We start from the raw sequence: 26,815 nt of genomic DNA, 5'->3' as shown, positions 1-26,815 counted from the left end.
GTGTTCAAAACTTCAGATGGTCATCAATCAATCAGTTATAAATTGAGGACTGCCTGTACTTTCTGAATTGGAGGCATTAATGGCAGTCCTTTGGCACAATAGTGTGATTCTATCTGTGATGTGATTCTGTAATTCTAATGTTCTTTTTGTCAATATGAATTTGAACTATCTCATACTGGAGTAGGATATGTAGCGATTCATTTTGATTTTAGATTTACTCCGTACCCAAGTATGCATTATTTAACTGTGTATCCTGTTTAATTGAAGTTTTATTCAACAGGTAGATGAATGCATGCATAGAAAGGTGAAAGCAATATAATCGCTAAAATGGTCTTCATATCTTGATACCTTCTAGATTTGACTAACCTCTACAATTGAGTGAGAAAGTCTGGTTTAGAATGCCATGTTAGATTAGTATGTAAATTAAATTTTCCTAAATTAAATTTCCCTGATGTGTCATGGAATTCTCTAGAGAAATTAAGAAATTAAGACACTATTAGCCTAATCAAGCTCAGAGGAATGATATGAGTATGTAGCAGTGGAATGGGAAGCTTTTTAATGTGTTATTTAGAAAAAGGCAGAACTTTACATATGTAATCAAAATATCCATTATCTTAATTAAATATTATAAGTTGGTGTGTGTCTGTTCAGTCTCTGTTCCAGATATTACCTGCCTTTCTGAATGTTCTACTAGAAGTGTAAGAGTGATTCTTTTTTTTCTTTTTTTTAAAGAAACTATAGAAAGGATAAATAATTATTTAACTATAATTTTAGATCTCTTGGAAAAGTCCCGTGTTGTTAAACAGCCCAGAGGTGAAAGAAATTTCCATATTTTCTATCAAATTCTGTCTGGAGGATCAGAAGATTTGCTCAGTGAGTACAATTTTGGAGAATATTGAAGTTATAACTGCATATGGAACTAGGTAATTTATTTCAAGCTGGCATAACTAATTTTGGTATTGTGTGCAATTTTTTATTTAAATCCAGACATAGAAAAACAACTGTTATTGCTGCTAAACAAGAGCAGTAATGTGGATTTGCTAGTAAAAAGATATATATTTTATTTTAACAGAAAAACTTAAGTTGGAGATGGACTTCAGTCGATATAATTACTTGGGTCTGGGCTCTGCAAAAGTAAATGGAGTAGATGATGCTTCAAACTTCAGAACACTTAAGGTAAGAATTGATGCCCTTCTGCTATATTCAGTATTGGTTCAATCTCATTTTGAAATGTAAATTTATTTGTATACCGCTTTTATTGTTTTTACAAATATAGGTAGTCCTCGACTTATGACCACAATTGAGCCCACAATTTCTTTTGTTAAGTGAGATATTTGTTAAGTGACTTTCCCGCCACAGTTGTTAAGTGAATCACTGCTGGTGTTAAATTAGTAACATGATTGTAAAGTGAATCTGGCATCCCCATTGTCTTTGCTTGTCAGAAGGTCGCAAACAGCGATCACATGACTACAGCAGTGGTCATAAATGTGAGTCAGTTGCCAAGCATCTGAATTTTGATCATGTGACTATGGGGATGCTACAACGGTTGTGTGAAAAACAGTCATAAATCATTTTTTTCAGTGCTGTTGTAACTTTGAACTGTTAATAAACTGTTGTAAGTCGAGGACTACCTGTAACTCAAGGTAGCAAAGATATTCAACATATTTTCTTCTATCATATTCCCCACAACAATCCTGTGAGATGAGTGGGACTGAAAGACAGTGACTGGCCCAAGGTCACCCAGCTGGCTTTCATGCCTAAAGTGGGATTAGAACTCATGATCTCCCAGCTTCTAGTCTGGTGCCTTAACTACTAGACCAAACTAGTTTATTCTTGCAACTAATGATGAGATCTGTTTGACATTCATTCAAGCAGATGGAAGTATCATAGGCGGAATTGAGGTGGCCTACTCTTTTGCATTGATCAGGGATTAATATACCTGACCTCAATGTTCTCTTCCACCTCTGATTTTAATCAACCTCCTTTATTTATTTTAAAAGCATTTCTTTTGATTTCTAGCCATTCAGAACAAATAATCTCTCTCTTCCTAGCCTGACTGTGTTGAAATGCTATGGATCAGGAACATAAAACCATGAGAATGAAAATCAGTTGTGGATGCTGAATTTTTAAATCTCCCTGCTTTCATATATTTTATTCAGGTCTTAAATGAAAATTAATATTAGGTAGGAGTAGTTAGATTGTAATGAATGTACTCGTATTAAAAATGTTTGACTGTTCTTAATGATTTTTCTATTGAAAATGTGTTTCTCCATTAATTTAATGAATGTAGAAGGGTTCTACACTTATAAATATATTCATATTTTTTTAAAAAGGAACCAAACGGTAATTAAAACATCTAACTGTGAATTTAAAGTTATTTCTAGTAACCCTATAAGTTAAATAAAATTCTAGTGTGACTATAATATGAGAGCCATTTGGGCCAGCTGAGAGATATAAATTTGAATCTTAGCTGTCTAAATAAAATCTTGTGTGAATTTTAAAAAATCATACACCCCCTTCTTTTTGTTCCTATTTATATTCTAAATTTATATTTTGTTCCACTTGTCTTCTCACACTGAAGCTGCCCCCTGGAAAGTAAGACTTTCCAGTATTAGCTCCCTTATTTTGGTACATTCTGCCATGTAAGGTGTACCAAGCAACATCCTTACTGTTTTTTTCCAGTGCTAGCAAAGGTGTTTTTAATACTTTAAGACTTTTTCGTAATGTGCTAATACTGCCGTGATTTTTAACTTACCATTGCTTTTACTTTCTCTTTCTGCTTTAATGTTTATCTTGTTGATTTTATTTTGTACTGTTCTTTTAAAATATTTCATTGTATGCTTTTGTGAATGAAAGTGATATAGGAATGTGAATAGATACTACTTAGTTGGCTGTGAAAATACAATAAATTGGGTGCAGTGGGAAACAACTACCAGGAAGGAGGAAAATGTGACAATGTAATAAATAAAACACAATTTCCATCTTCCAGAATGCAATGCAGATCGTGGGATTTATGGACCATGAGATCCAGTCAGTATTTGAAGTTGTTGCTGCCGTTTTAAAACTGGGAAACATTGAATTTAAACCAGAATCTCGTGTGAATGGATTAGATGAAAGTAAAATCAAAGATAAAAATGGTAATTCAAATAACAGTGTTTAACTGAGTAACATTGATATTCTCTCCATTGGTTTATAGTACTACTTATTTTTTTGGCTTGTTTCTAAATGTATTAAATTTCAAGGCCAATGACAGAATCTTTATTGCAGAATCCTTATTTATTAGTATACTAGGTATTTTTCTGTCAGTTTGAAATTGTTCAGAATTCTTCATCAGACTTTTTTTTAAAAAAAAAAGTTCTTATGTACTACTGTTCTAGTTCATTGAAGGTCTCCTGGCTTGTATTTAGTCTGTAGAAGATAAGCATGTACAAAACAAAAACCACATTTTCTTCTACCGCATTAACCTTTTTCCACTTTATCCAATCTTAAAATTACTGATTTAATTTTAACTATTTAGTGGACTTCAGCAGTATCCGATATTGGAAGCAATACAAAAGCCTTGAAATACTGCACTTTATGCACTCAAGAATGAAAGAAAAAATGAAAGAAAGGTTCAGCAGAAAAACAATGGCTGGATAACACTGTAGTCATAGAGTTTGAATTTAATAATAATGTCTTAAAATGGAATAAGGGATGGAATGAAACATTCAGATTAGACTCTTTCAGATTCTTGGGGTTTTTAATTTGCATCTTGTCCTCTATCTCAAAATGCTGGGATAAAGCAACAGTAAATTTAGCATCTGTGTTAAAAATATAGCGTTCAATTTTCACTCAAAATTATTTTCATCCTTGAGCAAAGTAGTTTCCTTAGTAGGTAGAAAGTAGCTAAAGTAGGCAGTTTTTGAATTTAAAAAAGCTACGGATAATTGTAGATGACATGGCAGATATTTAAAAATACATTTTAGAAAGGAAATCAGTAAAAGCTACACTTGTGTGCAAAGCCAAGCATCCCTTGTCAAATTGTATGTTTCAGTGAATCAGTAGGTAAACAAAAGGCAACACACCCTCTACATGGTAGAACGTTAAATACATCATTCTGCAAATTTGAATGCATGCTTACTATTTCTATGCAGTTGTTAGCAGAATCAAAATAAGGAAATAAAGAATAAGGCAGGTGAAGCTGTTTTGCCTAGCCAGTTGCTAGAAGAAAGTACTGTTCAACCTCAAACTGTGTATGATTCTTCAAGTTATGATTCTTCTTTTCCACAGAACTTAAAGAAATATGCGAGTTGACAGGCATTGATCAGTCAGTTCTGGAAAGAGCTTTTAGCTTCCGCACTGTTGAAGCCAAGCAGGAGAAAGTATCTACAACTTTAAATGTAGCTCAGGTAATGCCAGATGATTACAGTAGTGAATTCTGTCCCCACCCCCCTTCAGTAACAGGTGCTGCAAAAAAGCTGAGGCTAGTATTTTTAAAAGGACTTTCCCACAGCACATCTGCAGATCATGGGTGGCTATTGATTCTTGCCACTTTATGCTGTGCCAACACCAGAAAATATTTTAATCTTATCTAAAATGTTTTTGACTCTTTTTCCCCCCCTTTTAACTAGGCTTATTATGCTCGGGATGCTCTGGCAAAGAATCTTTACAGTAGACTGTTTTGTTGGCTTGTTACCAGAATCAATGAAAGCATTAAGGTATAGTTCACCAAATGCAATAAAATTTCAATGACAGCACATAAAATAAATGCTCATCTGTTTTTGCGTATAAGCAATATGTATACCTGTGGACCATGGCCCACTACTGGGTCGTGGCCTAATTGCCACCGGGCTGTGTGAGTTGGCCAACCAATGTGCATGCATCTGCACACGTACACAGCCCCACTTGTGCAAGTGTCGCTGCAGTTGCTCACGGCCCAACTTGAATCTCGTGGATGCTTGTGGCTTCACTCACTAGCCTTGTTGCAGGCGCTTATGGCCACACTCACACTTGTGTTGCCATGAACATTGCCAGCGCTTTCACACATGCACATCCACCTGCCCTCCCACAAAATAATCTCCTCTTCCCCCCCGCTCCCCCTGCTCCAGGCCAACCCAAAAAGGTTGGGAAACTCTGATGTATGCCATATGATATTTTTTAATTTACAGTACTCTTTATTTATTTATCTTGCTGCCATCTATTATTAATCATGAAAATAACAACTTTTTCTACAGGCACAATCCAAAGTAAGGAAGAAAGTAATGGGGGTTTTGGACATCTATGGCTTTGAAATTTTTGAGGTATTTTCTTTACTTCAAACTCATTTGTTATCAAAATATATAATTTACTTATTTATACCCTCTATCTTTAAAAATACTCAAAATACAATAGGTCAAGAATTAATTAACATAGGGGGAGAAGTCTCAGTAAATCCTGACTGATTAAACTGTCTGGGATGAAACATGCTAAATTTTGGTCAGATATACATAAAAAAATTAAAATGGCAAAAAACTGTTGCTGCTAGTAATTTTGTTTGTATGGAAACAATTTTTTGAACTGGCAATAAATACTGTAAACTTAAGTAATATATTGAAGCTCATTTGCATTATAAGTTGTGCCTCTTTGGTTGTATTTACTCCTTTTGGAGGGGAGCAAAGAGAGATTATCGCAAAGACATTTTGAAACACACAAATAATTAATTGGAAAATTGTTTTATTTTTTTAATTGAAGAATTTCTCAGTCTCTTCAATAATTCCTCAGGTAGGTTTAGATATCTGTTGTATCCATCCTGTTTGCTTAGAAGCCACTCCTGGATAAAACTTTTTACAAATAAGAAGCATGTGACTTTTATGGCTGAAAAAAATCTGTGTATTCAGATCAGATTACCCTTGTTTTACTAAGATTACTATTGTAAAGAATTGTAAGATAATTACTGAGAGCATGTTAAATACAGAGCTGCAATGATTTTTAATTAGCATATCTACATCTAATGTAGGGTTATTACATTCATGATTTACATGATTAGATATGCACTTAAAATTGATAAAATATAAAATAACCGTTATAGACATATAGAGTATTGATTTTTGAAATCAGTGGTTTTATTTAGAGTGAATAATATGGTTTTAGGTTAAAACAAGTTTAATAAAAGAAAAATTGTCTTCTGTTCCTAAAATTTCCTGAATAAAGTTGCTTGATTATTATTATTTAAATATTTAAAGTCCTTAGTTAATGATCATAACAGGGACTGGCAACTCTGTTGCTAACCAATGTGGACACAAAGCAAAGAAATAATATATCCCATGACCATGTTGTCAGCCTTTCCAGGTAAATCAGATAGAAAAAAGGAAAAAAAAGTCTACTTTATTGTAAGAATAGAATTTTATAAGTTTGAAATCTCCCATTGCCTGCCTGATCCATTAAGATTGATGATCGATGTCTTTCCTAACTTTCTTTCTTTGTCCATTAAGCTCCCTCTTGTCTAAATTGAATGGACTAGGGATCCATAGTTTTCAGATCTATCCATCTTCTTTGGAATATAAATGTATGCTTCAGTTTTCTTCATTGTGACAGTTCTTCCAATGTTCTTCTAAGTGTGATTAATGACACTTTTTCTTTTATTGGGTAGGATAACAGCTTTGAACAGTTTATTATTAACTACTGCAATGAGAAACTGCAGCAGATCTTCATTGAGCTTACTCTAAAGGAGGAGCAAGAAGAATATATAAATATGTAAAACCCCCCCCCCCCAGAGGTACGTCCTCCCAGTGTTTTTTTTCTTCATATTCTCATGATACCTCGAGAGGTATACATTTGTTTCCTGTGTAACTTCCCACTCCTTCCATAAATAGCTTCCTCTATTTGCCTTTATTAACTTTTGGAAAAGTTGTTCCTTTCCATTCTTGTAAAATAAGAGTTTATTCCATTATACTGGCATCTCTTAATAAATCATAAGGGTTAGCTTTGAAACAAAATTAATAATCCAAAGGGCACAAATGAAAATTGTGGCAAAAGGTTTGTTGAGAACCAAGAAGTAGCAAAGCATGAGATTATCCTGGAAGCATAGATGTGAACACCCAGAATACTGCACAGAAATATAAAATGTGTTTTGGTGATGCTCGGTATGGCACAGGACTTGATTGATGACAGTACAAAGATTAGTACTACCAACTGTAATTTATTCCAGGGATCTCCAACCTTGGCAGCTTTAAGACTTGTGGACTTCAATTCCCAGAATTCCTGAGCTAGCTTTGCTGGAGTTGAAGTCCACAGGTCTTAACATTGCCAAGGTGGTGGGGGAGGGGGGGCTGATCTATTCTATTCTGATGGAGTCATTTAAACTAAGCATCTGTCCTCCTGAAGATGAAGATTAAAGGCAGATAAATCTCAGGGGTTTGTGAGGTAAAACAGTCCTTTCCATAGAAACACTCTCAAGATGTGCAAAGTGTTTATTGACCTAAGGCTTTTCACTGAAGGAATTTGGATCTGTTTCAATTAAGTGCATGGGAAATTGACACAGATTGAGGAATGGAATGGAAAACACATCTGGCAGTTCTTCAAGAACACTCAGTTTGGTATAGCAGCATTAGCAGTTTCTGCGTTTCTAACAAATATAAAGCTCCCATCTGAGGCTCCAAAAGAATAATTGTGATTAGAAGAGAGAAGATGCAAAAACAACAGGAAAAACTCTCGCTCTCCCTTTTTGAGATATATATACACCTTTATCAGAAGATTTACAATAATTTTAATTGCCACTCTTTTTCAGAAAGAATATGAAAATAGAAATTTATCTATTGATAACAACTGTTTTCTTCATATTGTCATCTTGCTGCTAAACTTTTAATTTCATATAATTAAATTAAATTCAAAATTTAGAGTATAATTTCATATAATCTAAAATTAAAGAGCAGGTTCCAAGACCACCTGAAGCTAATGAGAAAAAAGTACATTGAAATGTCCTTACAATCTTAACGTGCAGCAGTAGTTTTCTTAGGATTTAGAAAAACTGGGTATTCTAGGACATGACAATTTACTAAAAGATGCTTGAATTAAGGCAAGCAGTGGATCTTTGAAAGAAGCCAGATATTTCTGGTCTTCTTCCTGTACTTAAAAGAATCCTTCTACATTATTAACTGTTGAGAAGAGAATGTAAGGCAGTCATAGTATCCCTCCACAGTTTTAGTTTTCTTTGTTTTAGTAAATTAAACTGTCTGGATTTATAATCCAGAAAATACAGTTTGTCTTCTATGGCTGTTTAAGTATGGTTTATGTATTGCCAGCTTTAAATATCTTGCTACCATGAAGCATACAGTTCAATCATGCCATCTCCTTTGATTGGTGTTGCATAGCAGTGATATATTCCAGGCTGGAGAGCATAAAATAAGAAAGGGAAGCATATTGAATGCAATTATTTTTAGATTAGTTCAAGAATATTCTTTAAGAATATTCAAGGAGTATAGTACAAAACTAATTTTAATGCTTTTTTGGAGTCTTGAATTATATAGGAAAAAATAAACATAATGGTGGGAAACCATTCAGTTACAGATGTCCAATAGTTTTTGTTATGTAGATGTTGACTAAGTGTCAGCTTTTGGTTAAATTGGTTCTACATGGTTGGGGAACCTCTATTTTTATATTGTTAAAAATTATTTGGCCATATTTTCTTTCTCAGTTTTTTGACCTTATTTTTATAGGGTATTGAATGGACTCACATTGAATACTTCAACAATGCTATAATTTGTGATCTGATAGAGAATGTAAGTCTTCCATACAAAATTCTTTTGAATTGTTTTGTTGTTTATTGTATCTGTGTTTAATTTTTTTTCTTTTTATCAAAAATTTAGCTGGCAACAAATGATCATGTATTACCATTTGCACTTTTATTTACTTTTACATACAAAAAGTAGAAAGGAAAAAATGCAGGAAGGGGAAAAAAGAAAACTTGTATCAGAGGTATAGAAAGTTTTTAAGCAAGGCATTAAACTTTAATCCATTAAGTGATATATTTTGTATTTTAACATATATATACATATATGTGTATATGTGTTTTCTTAAGTTTTCGCAGGTGCTTACATGTTGGTATTCAGCTTTGTTCGGGTATTTTCCCATGTCATTATAGTTGTGCTTTTAAAGTTGTAGCAATGTTTCGGCAGAATCTCATCTGCCATCATCAGGCTTCTGTATTGTGTTCGTCTGTGTTCTGTATTGTGTTCGTCTTCAAAATCTGACTCACAGACGAACACAATACAGAAACCTGATGATGGCAGATGAGATTCTGCTGAAACGTTGCTACAACTTTAAAAGCACAACTATAATGACGTGGGAAAATACCCGAACAAAGCTGAATACCATATGTGTGTGTGTACACACACACACACACACACACACACCGTGTTTCTCATATAATAAGGCCGGGTCTTATTTTTTTTTGAGCCCTGAAAAAATGGCTAGGCCATCTTTTCGGGGGTAACTTAATTCCCCCCCCCTTGCATCTTTGGGTGGGCGGGCGGCGACGGTTTGGATGTTGACCTCGGCGTTGGTGGGGCACTTCGTATCGGGATCAACGCAGGCAGCACCATATCCAGGTGTGCAACAAAAGTACTTCCTAATGGCAAGCCCCCCCCCCACCATTCCCCCCCATTTTGCATGTTTTAATATAGGCCTTGCATTAGCGTTTTTTGGCTTCTGCTGCACACTGCTGGCTCATATTTAGCTGGTTGTCTACTAAGACTCCAAGATCCCTCTCACAGTTACTACTATTGAACCTGGTTTCACCCAGTCTATATGTGTACTTTTGGTTTTTCTTGCATAAGTGTAGGACTTTACTTTTCTCTACATTGAATTTCATTTTGTTAGATACGGCCCAGTGTTCTAGTCTGTCAAGATCCATCTGGATCTTGAGCCTATCTTCTTGGGTGTTAGCTATTCCTGCCAGCTTAGTATCATCTGCAAATTTGGTAAATATTCCCTCATCTAAGTCGTTAATGAAGATATTGAAGAGTACTGGTCCTAAGATGGAACCTTGTGGCACCCCACTGCTTACTTCCCTCCATGGTGACTTAGACTCATTAAGGACTACTCATTGAGTACGGTTTGCCAGCCAGTTGTAAGTCCATCTAGTGGTGGTGCTATCTATTCCACTTTTTTCTAGTAGGTTGTGGTCTACTTTGTCGAATGCCTTGCTGAAATCTACATACAGTATATTATGTCCACAGTATTTTGCTGGTCTACTAATTTAGTCACTGTGTTGAAGAATGAAATAAGATTGGTTTGGCATGATCTGTTTTTAACAAACCTGTGCTGACTGCTAGTTATTACTTTACTTGTTTCTAGATGTTGGCAGATGTATTTTTTTATTATCTTTTCCAGTATCTTCCCGGGTATTGATGTTAGGCTGATTGGTCTATAGTTTCCTGGGTCTGTTTTTTTTTTTCTTCCTTTTTTGAAGGTGGGAACCACATCAACTCTTTTCGAGTCCTCTGGTAGTTCCTGATGCTCCAGGATTTTTGAAAGATATGGTGCAGTGGTTCTGAGACGACCTCTGCCAGCTCCTTTAAAACTCTGGGATGTAATCCATCAGGCATCGGTGATTTGTTTTCATCAAACAATTACTATTTTTTTGCTTATTTTAACTTTTATTTCTGGTCTGTCTTTTACAGTTATGTTTTTGGTGGGTTGAGCTATAGTTTTTGGTGGGTTGAGCTATAGTTTCTTTTTGCGTGAAGACGGATGCAAAGAATGAGTTAAGCAGTTCTGCTTTCTCTCTGTTGCCTGTTACTTCCTTGCCATCTTCTCTTTTTAGTGGACCGACTGTTTCCTTGATTTTTTTCTTGTTATTTATATGTTGGAAGAAACTTTTTTTATTATCTTTGACTTTTGTTCCAAGTCTTTGTTTGTTCTGAGCCTTTGCTATCCTGACTTCGTCTTTGCAGATTCTGGCTCTCTGCTGATATTCTGCCTTAGTTGTATGTCCTTCTTTCCATTTTTTGTACTTGTCCTTTTTTTTCTTTCAATTTGCCAGAGAGATCTTTGTGCAGCCATGCTGGTTTCTTCTTGGATTTCTTGTTTTTCTTTCTCAGTGCTATTGTGCTGGTCTGGGCTTCTATGATCATACTTTTTACAGTTTCCCAAGATTCTTGAGTTGTTTTCCCCATTAGGATTTTCATCCATGGAATCTTTCCCAATCCTTCCCAGTCTTTTGGAGAAACAAATATTCGGATGATAATATTCTATATCAAATAAGGTCACTATATTGTTCCTGTTTTCTATACTAGATATAGCCAAAAAAGGGAGGTTTTGCCAATAATAATAATCCTTTCTTTTTTTAAAAAAAAAAAGGCTCTAAGATTGCATGAATAAGGGGGCAATTCAAATGCTGTCTGTTTCATGCTATGCCATTTTCTTCAGTGAGTCTTCTGTGGTTTGCATGTCTTCATTTTTCAAGAGCTATGATAAATTGTGATCATTTTCATACCATCTAAATTTCTTACTTGCATTGTGTTCCTATGTTTTCCTAAAACTATTGTCGGTAATTGTTCGTGAAAGATATGCAAGGGAGCCCCATCTCTCCACCCAGGAAACAACTGAATCTGAAGTTGTCTTATCCATGTGCTTGTTTCTTGTACATGTCCTGAGAATCTCTTGAGAATTTGCAGAACACAGGTCCTCAGCCAATCCATTAAGTATGAATCAGACTTAAAGTTAGCTTCAATCTATGGAAAGTTTTTTGTCTTGACAATTGGATAGAATGATTCATATTGGAATCAGTGTTGCTGTTATCATTGCATTTCCTCTATTTAAAACTCTATGTGATGGGAATGTATGGCTTTTTAAAAAATTAAGTTATGACCCATCTTTATGGTAGTACATCTATCTTCAGGGGAATGGGGAAATATAGATATTCACAACCTGGGAAAGTAGACTAGAAACCTCTTAGAAGACTTGAACAGGAAGCTCCAACTCTTAATATTTCAGTTTCATGTATGCTATATGTTTTTTTTACAGCTGTTATTAACTCATTTCCAGGTGAATGATATTTAGAAATGTTATTTCTGCTTTTTACATTCTATTCATAGTTTGCTTGATGCTTGTTTACATGGTCTAAATCAGTAGACAAAAAATTGGGCTTATTGAAATCTGATTCATTTTTTTTCATCGTAGTACAGTCAAGTATAAGTACTTCTTAAAGCGCATGATAGAATATTTATGCCCAAATAATAAAATGAACTGTTACATTACCCAACAGCATCAGAATGGAATCCTAGCTATGCTAGATGAAGAATGTCTGCGGCCAGGGGCTGTTACTGATGAAACCTTCTTAGACAAATTGAACCAGGTCTGTGCTACTCACCAACACTTTGAAAGCAGGATGAGCAAATGTTCACGTTTCTTGAATGATACTTCCCTCCCACACTGTTGCTTCAGAATTCAACATTATGCTGGCAAGGTAAGGTTTTCCAATAGCCTTGAATATTTGAAAACCTGTTTGCTTTTGACATTCCCCTTCCTCCCCATCAAAAAGATAAAGGTGTCAGGGCTTCAACAAATCCACCCTAATTCAAATCAAAAGTCTCTAGCCACATCTCAGAGAAAAGTAAATTGATTTATTAGAGGTTGCCATGTTGGCGTGTGGCTGGATGGAGCTGATACTAAATTACATCATACATTCCCCCTTGACCCTGGTCTTTCCTCAACCCCCTGGATGTGACTTCTGCAATGGGACACATCCGTCTCCAAGAGTCATCCATCATGCTCTGCAATAACCTTCTTATATTCCTACAACTTTGGGCTGCCGAGGTGATCATCTAGGCATTTCAAGAATGCCTTGTTTTCCCCCACTCCCTTTTTCTGGCAGCTAAAAAGACCAAAGGAGTATCTTTTTAGTTGACAAAAGGCTCAAATCCCATGAAATATCACCCCAATGGGATTAATCTGCACTATTTGCTTCAGCAGAAGGATATGCTGTGGACTCCATTGGTCAAGGAATTATAGCTGGTGGGGTCCACCCTTTTCTCCTGTGGCTCCTACCCTCTGGAACATGTTGCACCTCAAGATGAGATCCACTTGAACTTCTGAAGGGGCCACAAAACCAGGTTCTGCTAATTTCCACTTTCCACTCTGAAGGTGGTTGGTGGAATAAGATGAAGATCTCATCTCCATCCCATTTTTGTTTGGGTTCCTGGTTTTTGTTAACTTTTACTATATTTAATGCTTTAACATTTGAATGCTTTATATTCCTGTTTTATGATACTGTAAGCCTCCCAGAGTCACTTGATCATGAGATGAGTGGCATATAAATTTAATAAATAAAGGTAGGGTAGACCTGAGAGAAACAACATGCATTGATGAGTTGCCTTTGGTGGTTTTCATTCCAATAATTCCCCAAACATTATAGCAATTTCAGACCTGAAGAGAGATGTAGAATTTAACATCCTTTCTCTTGGCTTATGTTAGAAACTTCTGAACTCCAATAAGGCCTCAAAGTGATGGAATTTTAATATAGTTAATGTTGGATATACAAAGATAGTCATTCAAATAATGTGATCAATTTGTTTTTGGTGTGTTTTCCCCTCCCAGAATTGATCACCTTTGCTTATTTAGATTCTTGGTTTGCTGTTTTAGGTGATGTATCAGGTAGAAGGGTTTGTTGATAAGAATAATGACCTGCTTTACCGTGATCTGTCCCAAGCTATGTGGAAGGCCAACCACTCCCTCATTAAAGCACTATTTCCAGAAGGAAACCCTGTCAAGATTAATTTGAAGAGGCCACCAACAGCAGGTTCCCAGTTCAAAGTTTCTGTGGCAACATTGATGAGGAACTTGCAAACAAAAAATCCCAATTACATCAGGTAAAGTTCAGGAAATGAAGAAATTGCATTTACAACAATGGTAATCTTTAATTCATACTATAAATGAGAGCATGAAAGAGAGTGAATTATTTATATCAGTTGAATACAATTTATTTGGGGAAAAAAGTATTTTTTTAAATTTTAAAGTTTCAAATTACTGAAAGACTTGGTGTGAATATTCATAGTATCTCAACTGAATGGATATGATCTAAATATGCAGTTTATTTTATCTGATCTTTTTTTCCTCAAAGATGAAGGGGAAAACTCACCATAGATTAATGGTTCTAATTGCTCTATACTTACAAAATTACTGCAACCATGACTGATAGTTTTCTATAATCAGATTTTTTGTTGTTGTGCTGTAATTGTGCTGAAGTTTTTACTTTCTGGCCATCTATAGCATCAGTATCTTTTATTATGGAACTATTTCCACAATAGTCCTAATTCAGCTAATAAAACAATAGTACTTATCCATCTAAAAATCTGACATTTATTAACACTGACCTGAACTAAATAGAACAACCATGGATACTTTTGAATATTGAACATATCTGTTACATAATATATCAGATTGGGTCTCCCATCACATTGAACCAAGCTTTCCTAATTGTGATTTGTTGAATAACCCAAAATTTGCTAAGTTCATACATCACATTTAACCAGAAATCAGGCTGGGCCAACCAAGGGCTATATGTGTGTCTTCAAAAACACTTACATTATAGTTTCCTGAATGTCTCAGGACTGTGCAGCTGAAATTCAAGAGCAATTTGCCAAAAAAATTAAGTGCAACTGGTTTTTTTTAAAGTTAGCCCTGTCCAAACTGGAGTGTCATGTCATTAACATGTCTCTAAGGCTGCTGAAAACTATGTTATCACAGAAGTGTATCCTTGCCAAAGAAAAATTGCCTGCGTGAGACATAAAACCTTTTGTGTAGTATTGCTGCTGAGTCTTAAGTGTGGTATATATAAAAATAAAAAAATATTTACACCATGGAAGTACATACATACTCATCATGAATGTTGAAGATTTGCCTATTAGGAGTTCATGTTTGGTTAAACTCAATTAACATTCTGTAACTGCCTATGTGCTCTGAATGTGAGTGTCCATAGACTTCAATTTCTTCAGATTAAGCAATTTTATTAGGAGTTTATAACATCATCTTGTTAAAAGAGCTTGTAGTTCCTTGGAAAAAAACGGAAACCACCAACTAAATACCACTGTTCTTTCAAAAACATGGAACATTGTAATCTTGGAAAAATGTACTGAACTTAAAATGGTGAATCTGCTCAGTAAAAAAAAAAAGCTTCCTCAGCCACTATAGTCTTTCCCTGGATATGAAAAATCAGAATATTATAAATTTAGGAAATTATACTTATGGAATACATTTTAGAGAGAATCTACAGTATATGTCAGGTTTTTTTTTTTCTTTCAGGCCTCTCTGGCTCCTTAGGGGGTTAGACTTTCCAGGTGACAAAGAGGAAGTAGAATGCATACATTTTTCATTGCCCCCTGCATCAAGAGACAAACTCTATTAAGCTTCTAAAGCTAAAATAGAAGAATAAACCGTAAATAGTGTTTCTTTAGTTGTAAAACCAGACGGCTGGATCTAACAGCTTTAGATAACTTTTATCCAAGTCTCCCAATCTTTCCATTTCTGGGGAAGGTTGTTGCGAGATGGTTGGTACTTAGCTGCAGACAGCCCTGGATGAAACAGATCATCTAAACACTTTTTGATCAGTATTCAGGCTGGGGTACAGTTTCCAAGATGGCATTGGTTACACTTGTAGATGAACTCTGGAGAACACATGAGGGCTGAGTTCCTGTCCCTCCTTGGTCTCTTAGCAGCTTTTGATACCATCTGCCATGGTCAGGTTCAGGAGCTGGGAGCGGAAGGCACTGTTTTATGGTGGTTTTCCTCCTTTTTCTGTAATTAGTTTCAGTTGGGCCCCTACAGTGTGAGATCCCTCAAGGTTCAGGTCTCTGTCCTCTCCTCTTTAACATTTACATAAAACTGCTGGGTTAGATCATTTGTCAATATGTGGTACAATATCATCAATATGATGAAGTTACCTAGTTATACACATCTTTACTCCAGTCAGGCAACTGATACAATCACAACGTCGACTGTGTGCTTGGAGGCTATAGAATCTGGATGGTGGGAAACCAAATTCAACTCAATATTTTGAATGAATTAAGAAATAAAATAAATAAAAATGTCTAAAAAAATTGATGAGAGTAATAGATTTCTGTTCTATGTACTGCACTTTTTTTAAAACAAATTCTTTGATTTGTAGATGTATTAAACCTAATGACCAAAAAGCAGCACATATCTTTAGCGATGCTCTTGTGTGCCATCAAGTTCGATATTTGGGACTGCTGGAAAATGTCCGAGTTAGAAGGGCAGGATATGCATTCCGTCAAACTTATGAGCCTTGCCTTGAAAGATACAAAATGCTTTGCAAGCAGACATGGCCACAATGGAGAGGCCCTGCGAGGTAAGAATTACTAGAAATATATGCATCCTTGGTATAGACATAACATTGATTGCTTGGCTCTGGTTAAACAGTTCAGATTGAGCTGCAGCACTGCATATTCCTTCTGGTGTTCAGAAAATATCTGAAACTGATTTGAGTACTGCTGGCTTAATGATATAGAAAACCATTCAATCAAGGTGATGTTTAGCAGACAGTAAATCTGTGTAAGCAAAGAAAGCAAAATAACACATTTCAAGCTATAATCCACAACCGTAGTTGAGGATCTTGCAGCATTTTCCTTCTCCATTGACTTAGTGAAAACAAAGGAGTGCCTCTGTGTTACTCATTATTGATAGCAATAGCAATAGACTGATATACCGCTTCACAGTGCTTTACAGCTCTCTCTAAGTGGTTTACAGAGTCAGCCTATTGCTCCCAACAATTCGGATCCTCATTTTACCCACCTCGGAATGATGGAAGGCTGAGTCAACCTTGAGCCTGGTCAGATTTGAACTGCCAAATTGCAGGCAGCCGGCAGTCAGCAGAAGTAGTCTGCAGTACTGCACTCTAACCACTGCACCACATGTCTCATGCATGTTTCTTCCCTATCATAGATTGCCAAATTCATCTGGAGTAAAGGCTATGACATCACTGTTTCAGGGGACAGCTTTGCATATTGCATGCAAGTTCCTAATACAAGTTGAAGGGTTATGCAAAATTGAACTTAGCTTCTCATTTTTTTGAGGCAATCTATTTGCATTTGCAAACCTAGCAGTTCAAAAGCATACAAAAGCGAGTAGATAAATAGGTACCACTTCAGTGGGAAGGTAACAGTGTTATGTGCATCTTGATGTATAGTCATGCTGGTCAAAGGAACAGATAAATATTTTCGGACAACATTTCTTGGCTAAGAAAGAGAGATGAACTCCACCCTATAGAGCCGGACATGACAGGACAGTGGAAACATTTACCTTTATTTGCATATGGGTGTAGAAAGTATGGCAAGAAGGACATCTAAAAATGCTCTAGCACAATTATTTTTTCATTTTTATATTATGTTTTCTATTATTTGGGGAGGGTTTTCCTCACCTTTACTAATGTTTTGTGTAATTTTAAGTATCCTTCCAGTGTTACTTTATACCTATGCTCAACAGTACTTTATACCTATATTAGCTTGCTCTAAAATATATATTTCAATAGAATATAAACAAACACAAGTGGTAGCACCTAGCCTACCTTTGTTAATCACAAAGTTGGGTCTGGTTAGTGCTTGGGTAAGAGACTAACTGGGAAATAAAAAAAAATCCTGGACTGCCAAGAAAACCATATGTCTAAAAAAATCTAAGTCTCAATCATTATCACCATAATGTCTATTCAGTGGTTCCCATTTTCATAGTTAGACATTTTTTTAAAAAACCTAACATATAAACATTCTTGGCTAATTTTTAAAAAGTGTTTATATTGTAAAGCTATCTTTTCATAAAGTGCTGGATAATATGCAAGCTTAGCATATGAGAGACTATTTTTTGACGAAGATGTTGCATTTTGTTTGTTTGCCTTTTAGAATTGGGGTTGAGGTCCTTTTTAATGAGCTGGAAGTCCCTGAAGAAGAGTACTCCTTGGGTAGATCAAAAATATTCATCCGCAATCCAAGAACCGTACGTGAAGCAAAATTTCTCAATTTAGACAAATTATTTGAATAAAAGTTGCCCTCTTTTTTATTTCATTTCGGAGGCTAGAGTTTTAATTTGATTTAAGCAATGAAAGGGAAATTAGTTTGGGGTAAAAACAAGATGGTGGTTAATGGAGCAGTATTATTTTTATCGTAGCATAAAAATATAGTTTCATGTTCCTCAAAACTTGATTTGCTAGGACTTGAACTTCAGGCCAGCATAAAGAGACAGATATTGCTTATGTCTGTCTCTGTCTCCCTCACCCCGAGAGAGAGAGAGAGGCAACCATTTTAGTATTTTCTGCAGACTCCTTGAAAATCATATCAGATTAAAAACTAGCATATTAGAAAGTGAATTGCATCCTAGCTTGTTCTATAAGGACAATTGTCTACAACAACAGTAATAAAAATTAAAATTAAATGTGATTCACTCCATCTACAGTCTGAAATTATGAAATTCTCTCTGTTCCTTCCATAAACCAGGTCTAAAATAGATCAGACTAAAAAACGTATAAATTCTAAAGTCATCTACTGAGTACCATTATTGAACCAAAGGAATTAGTACATTGAGACCTGATATTTTAGACACCACACCAATCTAGCTTTCTTTAGAAAACATAGTATTTTTATTGTAAATATGTATTGATTTTTATTTTTATGTTCCTTTTGTCTTTCCCAAATCTGTGTAGCTCTTCAAATTAGAAGACCTAAGAAAGCAACGTCTTGAAGGTTTGGCTACATTAATCCAAAAAATTTACAGGGGCTGGAAGTGCCGCACATATTTCCTTCTCATGAAAAAAAGTCAGATTGTGATTTCCGCCTGGTATAGAAAATATGCGGTAAGATGGGATTTTATTTGTTAGGTTTTATTTCTGCACCTTCAGTGTGGATCACAGCAATTTAAAAAAATGCTAACATGTCCAACAAAATAGAAGAGTAATTGACAGTCAAAATGCACATCAGCTTGGATACTCTGATTTGGAGTTTGATAGATTAAGGCACTGTTATAATTTAATAATTATAAGACAGTTGCTTAAGTAATAGCTCACTGTAGATCTTTTCTCTTGCTTAAAAATAACACTTTGATTTTAATTTGAAAAGTAAACAAATTAGTTGCGTATGTGTTATTGCTAGGAAATATGTTTGGGAAGCAGCAGCTTTTAAGCTTGTAAATAGAAAGTCTGAAGTAATGGAAAAAACTGTTTCTCACTGCAGCTACAACAAAACCATTGTTAATTAAAATATGATTTATATGCCTCTTATTTAGTTATTAATCATGCTAATTAATGACCATATAATTATTTTCATGTTTCTAGTCCCATAAAATATATGTCACAATAAAACCATTGAAGGCATTGTTTGTTGTAATGTGCTCTGTATACTTTCTTAGATAGCATAAAGACCAAATGAAAAAGTGTGTGGTTTATTTAGTAACACAGTATTTTAAAACTCAACACATGTTTCTATATGCACATACTTTTTTTTTTTAATACAGCAACAAAAGAAGTACCAGCAGATCAAGCGCTCTGCCATCATTGTACAGTCTTACATCAGAGGATGGAAAGTGAGTTTAGAGATTTGCTTCAGTAGATTTTTCTTTTCTTTTTTTTCACTGTATGAGTTCAATATAGGCATTTGAGTGAGATACCCCAATATCAAGGAGTAGACCATTCTTGGGCTGAGGTAGCTCCCGGCCATATTTCTTACCATAGTGCATTCTTCAAATTAACCCCAGAGAAATTTGGCGTAAAAAAAAATCTGGATTAATTTTTTTTTTGTAGCATGAACTTTCGCTTACAAGAAAAAGTGCTAAACTTAGTGTGTTAAGTGCAGGTAGAACTGAGTTTTAAAATGTCTACTAGCCACTCCCAAAACTTGCCAAATCGTTTTTATTTGCTCCTAAGTGAATGCATCAGGCCCCAAACCAAGAATGAAACGTGGTGATTCTTCCAAGCTGAATTCATTGTTTCACACCTATAAACAAAATCTTGCCAGACTGAGGATTCTACTGTATGAATTTACCCTATACTCTGTGAACTATTAGGAAGGGGCTGTCTTCACCCTCTTTCTCTCACATGACTTGCCTCTTGCTCCTCTGGAATGCACCCCTACCTCCTGGAGATCCACTTCCTAACTGTATTCCATGTTTTCCATGGCTATTTTGTCCTTAAAAGAGAAAAATACATCTCCTGGCTACAAAAAGATTATCCTGATAGTATCATGTCTAAGGAGATTCTCAGTCATCCAGATCATGCTGGTCCCAGAGGTGCTTTTTCAAAAGGCAACTGGACTTTCTTGTTTTTCCCCTTTTCTTTAAAATCTTAAAATTATGTTACTGGGGAGCATGGAGGCATAATATCAACCAGTTATATTTTATCGGAAACAGAAATATTTATTTTTCTATAAGATACTCTGCCACCACCTCCCTTATCCTTAGTTAAATAAATATGAATGCTAGTTTCATCTAGCAGTTAAAGTGCTGGATTTGGAACAGAAAAATCTGGGTTCTAGTCCTGCCTTAGATACAGAAACAAAATGGGAAACTTTAAGCAAGTCCCTTTGTGTCAGCCCTAGGAAGATGGAACGGACAAGCCACCTGTGAAAATGTGCCAAGAAAACTCCATGAACATGTCCAGGCAGTTGCTAGGTGTCAAGCCTGACTTGAAGGCAGCAGCACCTACCCCACAAAAGTATAATTAATGTTTCCCACTAGACACAATTTCCTCTTAGTGCACCTCAATTGTCAAAGCAGCTTCTTGGGTTAAATGGCTGATTTGGCACTAGGCAATCAGTGGTAGGGTTATAGAAATGCCGACTATGCCATGCCAATTTTAATTCTAGCCTCAGTGGTTAAATAGCCTGTCCACGTTTATGTGCCAAAAGAATCTAAGTGCAAAACTAATTAAATAAAATGTAGTTTATGGACTGTGGTTGGAATTATTATGCTTAAAATAACCTGCTTCTCCCCCCCCTTTTTTTCATTCTCATTTAAAGTCTTGGTATAATCTGCGTTGCTTGCATCTACTTATTGTTTTTAAAACATGAGTGGTTGTGGGTTAAAATTCCATGTCAGCAGCAGAATTTGATGAGTCTAGAAAAGCTAGTTTAGGCACCAGTCCTACTTAAGTACTGGTAATAACTCTTAGGAAACAAAAATTATATCTCCCCTCGCCCCCCAGCTCTAGTTTTAAAAGTTTTGAACAATTTTAATATTTTTTAACCTTGCATGTTGGGACACTAAACAGAATGGCATAGAATTGTTGGGTTTAGATAAAATAGTGATGAAGCCTTTATAACTCTTTAGAGCAGGGGTGTCAGACTCAAGGCTCATGGGGTGCTTAGATCTAGCCCGTGAGGCCAGCCTGGAAACAACAAAGGATCCGCCTGCAGTGCCTCTGCCAGTGAAAATGGAGCTTGGGTCCTGCATTTTTGGCCGTGATAACCTCCTGCAGCCCTCTGCCAGTGAAAATGGAACTCGGGAGGCGTGTGCTCCATTTTCACTGCCACAGGGCTGCGGGAGGCCGTTGTGGCTGAAAACACGCCCCTCCGAGCTTCATTTTTGCTGGCAGAGGGCTAGCAAAACAAACTAAAAACAAAATAAAAGGAGAAATGTTTCCCCTTTTGCATTTGAGCATTCAAGAAGGGACAGGAACGGAGAAAGGGAAAGAGGAAAGACAAAGAAAAAGAAGGGAAGATGGGAAGAGAGCAAGGAAGGAAAAATAAGGAAAGGGGGCACAAAAAGGAAGGAGAATGAAGAGGGAAGGAAAAAGAAGAGGGAGGGAAGGAAGGAAGGAAGGAAGGAAGGAAGGAAGGAAGGAAGGAAGGAAGGAAGGAAGGAAGGAAGGAAGGAAGGAAGGAAGGAAGGAAGGAAGGAAAGAGATTATAATGAGGGTGATGAGGGTCTCAGGGAAGTGCTGCCTTAGCATTTGGCTACCAAAAGTGTCCCTCCAACATGAGTGACATCCAGCTGTCCATCCGAGGTAAAAAACAACCCTGATGCGTCCGAGGTAAAAAACAACCCTGATGCGGCCCTCAGTGAAATCAAGTTTGACAACCCTGCTTTAGAGATATGGGGTGAATGTGTGAACACATCCTTACTCCATATTGTTTGTGCAACTGGATTTTTAAATGCTAACTTGAGGTCATGGGGTTTTGCTTCACAGGCTCGAAAGCTGCTTCGTGAACTGAAGCACCAGAAACGCTGTGAAGAAGCTGTTACAACCATTGCAGCCTATTGGCACGGAGCTCAGGTAAGAATAAGCAGAAAGGCGTTTGTTTCCTATTAACCTCATGGTACAAAAGTTGTTCTAGATAGACCAGAGAAATTTTTTTTTTCCAGCTGCTTAAGTTACCTCATTTGGATTTGACCTCTTTTGAATTGTACTTTTTAACAAATTTCAATCTAGCTAATGAAGGTTCTACATTGATACCGTCTTTCGTCTTTCTCTTTCACTTCTTCATTCTATTGGGAAATTGAAGCAAGCCTTTTCTCTCTCAGAATGTTCTGTAATTCATTTTCAAATGCATCACAGGCGCGAAGGGAACTGAGGCGACTGAAGGAGGAGGCTAGGAATAAACTTGCTATTGCAGTTATTTGGGCTTACTGGCTTGGATTAAAGGTACTACATGCAAGTGTCATGTGCCCCTCCCTTCCTTACCCAAATTGCCTACCCATTAATTAGTAAAAAGGATTCATAATCATTTTTACTAAGCTATCACACTTGAGCACCTGATTGCTGGTAACCCCTACTCTAACCTCCTCCCAGCTTAACTTGAAAACCATCCCTACTAAAAAAAAATTCCAAGCATGCCAATTTATAGATAGCACTAATTGCTTGTTTATTAAGCCAGAAAATGATTAGACTAGTGGCTCTAAAATGTATTTTACTAAACTGAAATGTTTCCAATAATGTTTAGCAGAATGCCCATGCAATAATATTTGTATAGGTTCCAAAACTAAGGCGCTATGATGAAATGTAACTGCATTAATTAATTTCATAATGTCCCTATATTCTAATTGCATCTTAATATCTAAGAAATGGGGTTTTTTTCAATCCACACAAAATACTGTGGTATAATTTTTTATTACATGTATATTTTTATTGGAGAATATGATCAACAGCTATGTGGCATGTGAGCCAGGAAATCTACCAGTCCTAATTAAAGACCCAGTTCAGGACTTTGTAACTTAGTATATGAAGCTATGTGTCATATTAAGGGTTGGGATATTATGATTAAAATCATTCCCAGTGTAGATAACAATTTTCTGGTACTGATTGCCACAGTATTTAGCTTTTTCCAAATGTCATACACATCAGCTCGTATCTTAAGGATTATCCATTTATCAAGTTGCAGCCAAAATGTAGAATTAGTGACAAAATGCAGTCTGTTAATATTCCTGTAAACATCACATATTCCACACAGGAAGGTTTCTCACCCCCCACTCCATGTGATAACCACTGGAAGTCAAGCAATGTAACATGGAAAGTGTTCTTACCTTTGGAGAGTTTGCAAGATTTGTGCTCATATTTGGGGGAAGTACATAGGAAATGATGGCAGAGCTAAATTGTTGCTTTTAGCAAGAATACCATGGAAATATTACATGTTGGTATTGGAGAATGGAGAACTTTAGATGCTATCATTTCATTCAACATGTTAGACCTCACATAGTTGCTTAACAACCACAATTGAGAGAGCTCAAACTGTAATCATTAAGTGAGGCAATCACATAGGTGCCTTGCTTAATGAATGTTATGAATTACAACCCAAATTCCAGGCTCAGTTGTGGCCATAAGTTGAGGACAACTTATATAGGTGTGGTTTAGTATTAACCACAGGCTCTATGAAGCTTCAAAGGGATATTTTGCTTTGATGAAGCCTTCTCCTGCAGTACTCCAGTACTACCAAGGGCTACCAGGCTAGGCAGCTTCCACAAAAGCTGTGAGATTCCACATGATGTGCACTGAAGTGGCTAGCATGAATTGTCTATGGCATGTATTGAAAGCCTTGCTGAATGGATGGCCTCAATAAATGCTGTTCAGTTGCCTATGTTGTACATCAGAATGGCTAGCTTGGAGCCCTCTCAGCATCTGCTGAAAGTTTCTTTGAGTTAGATGTCTACACTGAGCATCACAGGCAATGCTGCAGTCCATGCCTAAGCCACCTAGCTTAATGCCTCCTCTGGGTCAATGGCCCTTGCACTCTTCAAAAGCTCTGGCCAGTACTGTAAAAAAGGTGAGCAGCACCTCCTTTGCAAGTTGACTTTTTAGTGATTGGTATGAAAGCAGAAATGTGTGCTATTCATTCAACCATGAAAAATTCGGCTACCACAGCGAGTAGCTTCCTTTTTAGTGAACAAATCACATTACTCCCAGAGCCCAAAGTACTGGCTGCATCAAAGTATATTCACCTTTCTTCACATAGAACTTATAGAAAGTGATGTTTGATGTAAAATGCTATTTCTATTAAACTAAAGAAGCAATATTAATGGAAGTTAAAGCTATCTGCGTTCTGATAATTTGCTGCAGATATTATTTAGTGTAATACTTCATTTTATTTGAGGCTTCAGTGGTGACATATAGCAAATATATATATAGCTTTCACATTTGAGTTAGAGAATTGCAGAGATTTATTACAAATCGTACAGATAGTTGAAGTATTGTTAAAATAATTAGCATTGATATTAAGAAATAAGAGAGCTTTTCTTTGGACGGAGCTGGTACATTTAATGATAATGGGAATTTCACACATATGGTTGTGCTGATTTGATGATTTGACTGAAATATTTGAGCATTTGTTATCTAAAGCAAATGAAGTTGGTAACAACCAATCCTTTATTATGAGAAAATGCAGATATTATATTATTTGGGGATTGTATCCCCTACATCATAACAATTAGCAATGCTTTTATCCTTTTTATAAAATATCTTGAATAGGAAGAACCCCTAACTTAAACCTATTAATGATCAACTGCACTCTTTTATTGTACCATCTGACTGTTTTAAAAGCTCATGAAAGAAAACAGTAAACTTTTAAAAGGTTACTCTGTAAGATAAATACAGAATGATGATAGAATTTGGAAATGCTGTATTTTTTTCTATTCAAAATACACTGGAATGACACGGTAGATTTAAACAATAGGTTATGCTTTACACTGAGATCTTTCAAACAGCAAAATTTGCAAGGCAAATCTCTTATAGACAAACCAACATTTCAAAGTTGTAGGTGCCTGGCTACGTCTGTTGTTGCTGGTAACGGCAGACATCTGTTCTCCACATTTTTACTGAAGTATAAATATGACAAATAAATAAATGTTTATAAATAAATAAAATAACAAGAGTAACAGAAAACCCTAAAGAGAAAACAGATACTTTTTTTTAAAGGTTTATTCCATTGCTGTTATACACCGAAAATATTATAGCTGAGATGTGGTATTCACTGAATATCTTTTGTGACTACACCACCTCCTCCTTTGAGAAAAATGCATTGATATCGAATAAAATGAAATGAAAGAAGGTTAATGTGTGTGCTCTAAGATGGTTTCCTTCAGATACTTGCCATGGAATAAATAAGCTGGTTTCTAATATTTTAGTCTGAATTAATTTCCTGTTGGGAAAAGGTTTTCCACTATTCACCCTTTTGCAAATGCCCTATGAGAATGCTACTACAGGGAATGTCTGCCACTTATTCTTCAGGTATGCCTTGGGGAAGCAGCTTTCCACCCAATCTTCACACTGGCACGCTGGGTTCCATGGGTTGCCTATTGCTCTTTCATCTTCCGAAATCAGCTGTTCTGTCAGGGGGAGCATTCTCTTTCTCATCATGGTTCTTTCTGCATCAGGCTGTCTCTGTGATTCACTATCTAAACATTTTAGGCTCGAAGGGAGTTGAAACGCTTGAAGGAGGAGGCTAGGCGTAAGCATGCTGTGGCAGTCATATGGGCTTACTGGCTTGGACTAAAGGTACTCTCTTAAACAACTCCCTTACGTTAGTAATAATAATAAAGCGTGGCATCTATCTATCTACTAACACGTAATAAACTTCTGGGGCTATGGGCTGTAACAAGCATGATCTCTAAGGGAACTGTTTTTCTTCTGTGACCTTCAAAAACAGTCTTGTATGTTTTTAACCAGACATTTATAAGTTGTATGTATATGTCTCTACATTATTACCACAAATTCGGGGTGGAGTCTTGCTCTACAGAAGTTTGGATTGTATATCGAAATGACTTTCAGAGTTCTTAGTTGTGTTAAATCACATAAATCCTGAAAGATGTCTTCAAATGGATCTACTTCAAACTAATCTGTGGTGAACAGTAGTGATTTCTGCAGGAGGCTGTCTTTCCACCAGTAGCATTTAAAGGAGGGGAAGGGGGTGTATTTGAAGAAAACATAGAAGGTAAATACGTTAGTCCAAGTTAGAGGTTACTAGATTAAAGCACCCATTTCTATGCTTATTGGTTGGATTTGTCTGATTCTCCACATATGCAACCTGTCAAAAGATGACTAGGACCTACAAATGCATCAGTCTTTTTATGGAAGCTTTTTGAAACTCAGATGAGATATTGTTTGTTCGAAACCCAATTGAACCGAAATAACCTCCTGCTGCAGCCTAATTCAAACTTTCCTAGAAATCAGTTGTATATTTAAAAGCACTGCTGCTGCACTATCCATTCCGTTAAGTTTCTGATGCCATGAAAAGTGTGGACCCCTACTCAACACTTCTTGTCAGTGAAACATACATGTAGTACAAATCCTTTTATGTACTTGATAATAGGAGCACCATTGCTTTCCAAGACTTTTCCAGTGTTCTGTCATTGAATTTTTGGAAAGGTTAATAATGAT

The 26,815-nt window shown here is 36.1% G+C and overlaps 1 protein-coding gene across 1 annotated transcript in view; it reads left to right on the top strand.

The window, feature by feature from the left end:
• Positions 1 to 26,815, top strand: part of MYO1B (myosin IB) — a 134,324-nt gene that overhangs the window by 92,771 nt on the left and 14,738 nt on the right. Inside the window, 17 exon segments of the mRNA XM_087949548.1 lie at positions 775 to 873; positions 1,073 to 1,176; positions 2,990 to 3,137; positions 4,270 to 4,388; positions 4,611 to 4,697; positions 5,214 to 5,279; positions 6,608 to 6,733; positions 8,673 to 8,735; positions 12,224 to 12,424; positions 13,600 to 13,826; positions 16,121 to 16,321; positions 17,865 to 17,958; positions 18,662 to 18,811; positions 19,468 to 19,536; positions 22,136 to 22,222; positions 22,505 to 22,591; positions 25,847 to 25,933. Of these exon segments, the coding sequence (XP_087805674.1) occupies positions 775 to 873; positions 1,073 to 1,176; positions 2,990 to 3,137; positions 4,270 to 4,388; positions 4,611 to 4,697; positions 5,214 to 5,279; positions 6,608 to 6,733; positions 8,673 to 8,735; positions 12,224 to 12,424; positions 13,600 to 13,826; positions 16,121 to 16,321; positions 17,865 to 17,958; positions 18,662 to 18,811; positions 19,468 to 19,536; positions 22,136 to 22,222; positions 22,505 to 22,591; positions 25,847 to 25,933 (2,015 nt within the window).

The sequence above is a fragment of the Notechis scutatus genome, chromosome 1 (assembly GCF_049901735.1).
Source record: "Notechis scutatus isolate UNSWTSFEM ecotype Mainland chromosome 1, rNotScu1.2, whole genome shotgun sequence".
In the NCBI taxonomy this organism is placed as follows: domain Eukaryota; kingdom Metazoa; phylum Chordata; class Lepidosauria; order Squamata; family Elapidae; genus Notechis; species Notechis scutatus.
This window is presented reverse-complemented; position numbering and strand designations above follow the sequence as displayed.